At 45.9% G+C, this 6,873-nt stretch overlaps 1 protein-coding gene across 1 annotated transcript; it reads left to right on the top strand.

The window, feature by feature from the left end:
* Window positions 1-239: 239 nt before the first annotated feature.
* Window positions 240-749, top strand: LOC122320299. Its single transcript, XM_043208467.1, has 2 exons — window positions 240-363; window positions 457-749. The coding sequence occupies exons 1-2, from the start codon at window positions 240-242 to the stop codon at window positions 747-749; spliced, it is 417 nt and encodes a 138-aa protein (XP_043064402.1).
* The last annotated feature ends 6,124 nt before the right edge of the window (window positions 750-6,873 follow it).

The raw sequence follows: 6,873 nt of genomic DNA, 5'->3' as shown, positions 1-6,873 counted from the left end.
ACTGGTGTTCAGTAGTGTGATCCCTCTCCAGTTGTTGCAATCGCTAAGGTCTCCTTTCTAGGGTATTTTCACTATGACTTCGCATTTCCAGGAGTCGGGAATGTGTTCGCTCTCCCACGCCCTCGAGAAGTGCGGATGCAATATTTCTGCCATCAGTTGAGGCATACAGACGCGCCGCACTCCGAGTCATTTGTGGCTTTCGGACCGTTTCAGAGGAAAGTGCGCTGTTCCTATCCGCCATGACGTCCCTGGACCTGCTCGCAAATCAGGCCCAGGAACGGACCGGCGGAGATGCATCGATGGAGGTGACCAGCGCCCGCGTGGTCTCAGCGTGGCAAAGTCGATGGAGTAGCAGCTCGAAAGGTAGGTGGACATATAAACTTCTGCCCGAGGTGGAGCGTTGGACAGAAAGAAAGCACGGACAAGTTGACTTCTACATGACGCAACTATTGACAGGACATGGGTGCTTCAAATCCTATCTCCATAGGTTTGGGCACGAGACGGACCCCTTTTGCACACACTGTGCGGGGGCAATTGAAGACGCAGAATATGTATTCTTTGTCTGTCCGAGATTCGAAGCTTTAAGGCATGAGCTCAGCTTAGCGATTGGGAAGCCGTTCACGGTCTCTGACCTGATGGATACGCTACTGGGCTCACAAAACAATTGGGATGCCGTAAGCAAAATGACAGTCTTTGTCATGAAATACATGCGTCGCGCTGAACGTCAGCGCAATCGACTTCAAACCTAGTTTAATTACTAGTTGCGGCTTTCAGGCCATCTCCCCCCTCATGAAGTAATACCCAAGGTTAACCCCCTGAGGTTGTGCCGTGAGAGGAAAACGGAGAGTAGGTTCAGGGTTTTAGTGGGTGAAAGACCCACACTTCGGCTCTTCAAGCTTTCCCCCCTATACAAAAAAAAAAAAAAAAAAATCAGTTGAGTGTCAACTTGGAGGATTTCGGCTGGAATGCCATCCATCCCGGCAGCTTTGTTGTTCTTGAGCTTCTTTATTGCATTTCCGATTTCTCTCGCGGTGGGTGGGGCGGATGATATTCTCCGGTTCCCATTTGCTGGCACAACGCTTCTGTAGTCATCGCTCCTGCTAGGCATGTCGGAGTTGCTGATTTCCATGAAGTGTTGGCGCCACCTGTGGTTTTGGTCGTCGTAGCTAGTGAGAAGTATTCCTTTGGAATCTTTGACTGGCTGGTTCTTTCTTCTATAGCCTCCTGAGATTTGTTCAATTGTCTGGTATAGTGATCGCATGTTGTTTTTATTTGCTGCGCGTTCTGCAATATCTGCCAGTCTATCCAGTAGGACTCTCTTATCATTTCTGGTTGCTCTCTTGACCGCTTTGCATAGAACGCGGTGTTCGTCGCGTCTATTGCTGTCACGGTCGGCCAGTAATTTCAGTGAGTTCCTTTTGTTGATCGTGTCCCACGTTGCGCTAGAGATCCAGTTACTTCTTCGTTGTTGAGTGCCAATGATGCCTTCTGCGGTGGTCCTTAGTGTATCGCACGTCTGTTCCCATGTCTGGCGTTGCTGCGGAAGTAGGTGGGTGGGTAATGTTGATGCAAGCCTGGCGCTGATGCCCGTTTCGCCAAGTAGGTGTATGTTGAGGGGGGACGGGCGTTGGTTCCTTGAGTCGTCAGCATTTCGCAGGCGATTGCGGTCCAGCTTGTGTATTTCCACTTGGAGATGTCCACGTGTATTTGTGGATGTCTCTGTGTGGGAACATACTACCCCCAATGATTAACTGAAACATTTGGCATACTTCTACTAGTCTATCTCCATTGTTATTACGCGTGCCTATACCGTGGCGCCCAGTGGCTGATCTCATTCTGGTAAAGTTGGGTCCTATTTTTGCATTGAAGTCACCCATGAGAACGGTGATGTTTCCTCGAAGTATGTCAGTGAGAGTAGTAATAAGGGCGGTATAAAAGTCGTCTTTGATGTCGTCGTTTGCGTCTTCGGTTGGGAAGTAACACTGCACGATTGTTATTGGTCTGGCCCTACATCTAAACGTCGCTTTAATGAGTTTGTCTGAAATGGGGGTCCAGGGTTCAGCGTTTCTTTCATTCTTCTGGCTACGAATATCCCTACTCCATATCTGCTTCCCTCATTATTACCACTGTGCAGGACTAGGTTACCATTTGCTAATATTGTTGCCCCACTGCCGCTCCATCTCATCTCACTGATCCCCGCTATTGTGACCTGAAGTTTGTCCATTTCTCCTTCAAATTGCGCTAATCGCAATCGAACGGGGTCCGTTTGTGTTTAGTAATCTTGCGTTGGATTCAGTAATCGGATTGATTTCAGTCGAGCTGGTGATTGGCCAGAAGCGACCTATCCTAGTGGTGGTCGCAACTCTGAGTTGCCGATTTGGCGCATATTTGCATCGCAGCGCCATCTGGCGGGGAATGCGAAGAATAGACCCATGGGGGCTGGGGAGCTTTTTCTGCTTCTACTGGTGTGCCATCTTACGGCGGCGAGAATGATTAAGAAACCGTGCTTTCTACTAGTGATCTTGTTGTTGTTCGAGTGTGTATACTAGGTAGTTAACACGAAAGTTCTATTGCTGTGTCCATAGTGGACGGAAGGTGTGCGGATCCGGGGAGCCGAAATTTGTTACTAATGTTAAGTTAGCGTTTCTCGGGGAGCCTGGGATTCGAACCCCGGCCTTCCGACTCGTAGTCTAGCGCTCGACCTGCTGGACCACCGAGCCCCCAAAATATATCATTGTGAATTAATTGAATTATATTGTGCATTAAAGTTTGTTAAACACTAAAAATAAATATCGTGTGTTTCAAAGTTAGAACCCCTACGAACAATGCAGGCTTGCAGCAATACCTAGCTCACTCGACACAAAACAGGTTTATTTATTTATTTCGTTATTTATCCATTATTTATCTCATTATTTATTTTGTCATTTGGTTATTTAATTATTTATTTCATTACTTATTTCATTATTTATTCCATTATTTATCTCACTATTTATTAAATTATTTATTTGTTCTTACTTTTTTTTTTTTTTAGCTTTGCTTTTATTTATTGAATCTACTCTAAATTTTGAGACTAACAATAAGTTGGCGAATCTTAACATTAAAATTTAACTAACAGTATACTAAGACTGCACTCTGGTTGCGTGTCCCTCAGGTCGGTCGATGGGTGGGTAAGTCATTGCGACGAAGGCGTGATTGGTTGCTCAACCTTGTTAGATCTTAGGGTGCACCGATAGCTTGGTTAAGTACTTTACCTTATGTTCAGCGATCACTTCTTTGACTGGTAGAATGTTTAAGTCGCGGTGTATCTTTTCGTTGCGAACGTACCACGGTGCCCCGGTGATTGTTCTCAAGATCTTCGACTAAACTCTTTGAACAATGTCAATGTTGCTATTGCTGGCGTTCCCCCATAACTGGGAGCCGTACATCCATATAGGTTTTAGGACCGAGTTGTACAGCAGGACTTTATATTCAAGGCTAAGAGATGGTCATCTCTTTGAGCGTTGATAAGCCAATGAAGGCTGCTGGCTTTAAGCTTTAGGTGTGTTCTTTTGGCTTCAATGTGCCGGCGCCATGTGAGTCTTCTTTTTTTTTTTTTTTTTTTTTATGGAGGAGGTTAAAATCCAAACATTACTACGGGGTGGAGCCGTTTTGTGCTGTTAGCACGCCTGGTACCCGCGTCCGGGTCCCCTGTCCTTGGCGTATGGAGACGATACGCATCGATAGTTCCACATGAGTGGAGCGTCGGAAGCGATTTTGCCTGGGATCAAGCGCAATCGATTTGTCTTCTGTCTGGTTCTGTGATGAGCTATGAACTCAGGCGTCTGTTAACGTCGTCAGTTCTGGTGTCCTCCTTTGTTCCCGCTCCAGTTCTTGGAGCCTTGCCATGTGAGTCTTCTGTCGAGATGTACTCCTAGGTATGTTACTTCGTTTGCTTGTGGGAGTAGAGTGTTGTTTAATGTAATCGGCGGGCAGTTTTGCCTGTTCAGAGTGAACGTAACGTGCTTGCATTTTAGTTCGTTCACTTTAATTCGCCAATCTGACAGCCATTTTTCAACATCGACCATATGAAGAGCTAGCTGCGCAGTTGCTTGAATCGGGAATTTTGAGCGGCTAAGAATAGCTGTGTCATCGGCAAACGTGGATGTAGTTAGACGTGTGCTTGTCGGGATGTCTGCTATGTAGAGGACATATAATATTGGCCCTAGCACGCTACCTCGAGGAACTCCAGCTCCAACAGTATAATCATCAGATATAGCAGTGTTGCACCTCACGACAAATTTTCTGTCGTTAAGGTAAGACTCTAAAATCTTGTGGGTGCAGTAGGGGAGCATTGTCTTGATCTTGTACATTAGACCTTCTAGCTAGACTCTATCAAATGCTTGAGAGACATTTAAAAATATGGCAGTACAGTACTCTCGTTTTTCGAACGCGTTCCGAATTTCGGATGTTATCCGGTTGACCTGCTCAATTGTTCCATGCTTTTCACGAAACCCAAATTGGTGTGACGGGATTCCTTCCTGGATTCTAAGGTATGTGTTTATCCGAGTCATTAGGCATTTTTCAAAGAGTTTAGATAGGCAAGAGAGTAGGCTTATAGGTCTATACGACGTGGGGATAGTGTGGTCTTTCCCCGGCTTTGCTATCATTATTATAATTGACTTTTTCCATCTCACTGGAAAGTGGCTAAGTTTTGCGATGGCATTAAATAGCTGGGTGAGAGTGCAAACGGCGCAGTATGGGAGCTCAATGATCATTTTGGGAGTTATGAGGTCGCAGCCCGGGGATTTTTTCGGATTCAGTTGTCTTTTGATGATATTAACGATTTCGTTTGGGCGAAACTCGATTGGCTCATGTTGAGGCTGGGGCTCATATGATGGAGTCGGCAAAGTAAACGCATTGGTGGCAGGATTTGGTTGGAAGACATTTTTAAGGTGTTTGGCAAACGTGCTGGCTCTGCCTGCGTCGCTGCGCGCCCACCCGCCTGTGGAATTTCTAATAGGAATCACGGTTGCTTTCCGTGAGCTCATAGTTGGGTGAGCTCTCCATAGTGAGTCTTTTGTACTGTTAGTTGACAATTGCTCTATGTAGCAGCGGTGGACATACGTTTCTTTTTGCTGTAGAGCTTGATCAAGTTGACGTGAGGCATGTTTTAAGCGTTGGTTAGCAGATGGCGATCTGTGACATTGCTATTCTCGACGTAAGCGTCGCTTTTCGAGGACGAGCTGTTCGATTTTTAGATTGGTCTTCTTTTGAATGCATTGTGTGTTTGTAGTTTGAGGTGTTGAAACTCGAGCTGCAGAGACGAGTACAGACTCCAGTGAATTAACAAAACTGTCTACGTTGGCTTCGTCGCTGAGGTGAGGACTCAGCTCAATATGTGAGCTGATATACTTCCTGTACTTAACCCAATTGGTTTTATGTGAGGTCAGTTTTGATTAGAGATCCCATGTTCCTGGGTGTCGGAGTAGAGTAAAAGGACAGGCGAGTGATCAGATGAAAGATCCGAAAGGCATTCGGCGCTTATCAGATTTTTAGGAATGTTTTTGGTAATCGCAAAGTCTATTAAATCGGGAAGTTTCTTTGGGTCTGCCGGCCAGTATGTTGGTGTGCCAGAAGAAACATAGTCTAGCTTGTTCTAAGCTTTGATAATTGCATTATCGAGCTGCTTGCCTTTTGGGGTCACGAGTCGAGATCCCCAGTGTGTGTGCTTTGCATTGTAGTCTTCTGCTGCTATGAAGTGGTCTCCGAGTGAGTTTAAAAACTGCATAAACTCATCTTCTTCTTCTTCTTCCTAAAATTCCAGTCCCGCCGTGTGCTTTACCATCTGGATGATTTGTTCCATAGAATGAATATCCTCGTAGTTGGAAATTGTATCTGTTTGTAAGATGTGTTTCCAAAAGCAGCATTACGTTGATTTGATTGTCTAGTAGGAATGGCGCTAACTCGAGTTTATGCTGCGAAACCCCGTTAGCGTTCCACGTGGATATTCGTAGGGAAGTCATCAGGGGCGGACGCAGGTGGGGTGTCCGGGGGGTCCGGAATATTTTTCTGCGTCCGCCCCTGGAAGTCATTATTTGGATTGTTGTGAAACCAGCATTTGTATAAGTAGATTTTGGTTTCGCATTAGATCTTGCATAGTTTTACGCATAAACTACATAAACTCCGTAAGGCTTTGTTGTAGACTGCATATCATAGCTTCAAAGTTACTTTTTGGCTGCTCCAGCGGTTGATGCTGCTGAGCCGTGTTCGGTTCTTGGTGTGCTGATTGCGGCAGTGAGCTTTTTGGGGCTGGGGTAGCCAGTCCTGATTTTAAAGCGCTTGCGTATGTGACATTTTTGGCAGAGTTTATGGGTCCTAGTGAGGATCTGGCTGCAGTCGAGAAGAAGACTTCAGGGTTTGACCTGGAGGCTATAAACTGATTATTTTGGGTGCGGGCAGTAGATCCCCTCTGGTGGATGCGACTTTTCAGCTCCTTATAAACTGGACAACCTCTATAGTTAGCAGTGTGATTTCCACCGCAGTTGCCGCACTTTTTCGAGTTCTGGTCATCTTTGCTCGCTGGGCAGTGTGCGGAGTCATGAAGCTCACCACAAACTACACACACCGGGCGCAGTTTACAGTAAGACCTTGTATGGCCATATTCTTGGCAGTTCGCACATTGTACCGGGCCATTGCGTTTGCGCGGCTCCTCAACTGTAATTCTGCGGTGCAGCAGGAACTGAAGATTGTATATAGGGTGCACTTCGTATTTCTTTAGGGGCTTAATTTGTGGCTCGAGCTCAACCTTAAAGAGTGGCTGTGGCTTTCTATCCCTGTTAAGGATATTGAAGACTGTCTTGGCGCTAAATCCCTTCTCTTGTAGCGCCTTTGTTA

This window comes from Drosophila ficusphila, unplaced genomic scaffold (genome assembly GCF_018152265.1).
Source record: "Drosophila ficusphila isolate 14025-0441.05 unplaced genomic scaffold, ASM1815226v1 contig_47, whole genome shotgun sequence".
In the NCBI taxonomy this organism is placed as follows: domain Eukaryota; kingdom Metazoa; phylum Arthropoda; class Insecta; order Diptera; family Drosophilidae; genus Drosophila; species Drosophila ficusphila.
This window is presented reverse-complemented; position numbering and strand designations above follow the sequence as displayed.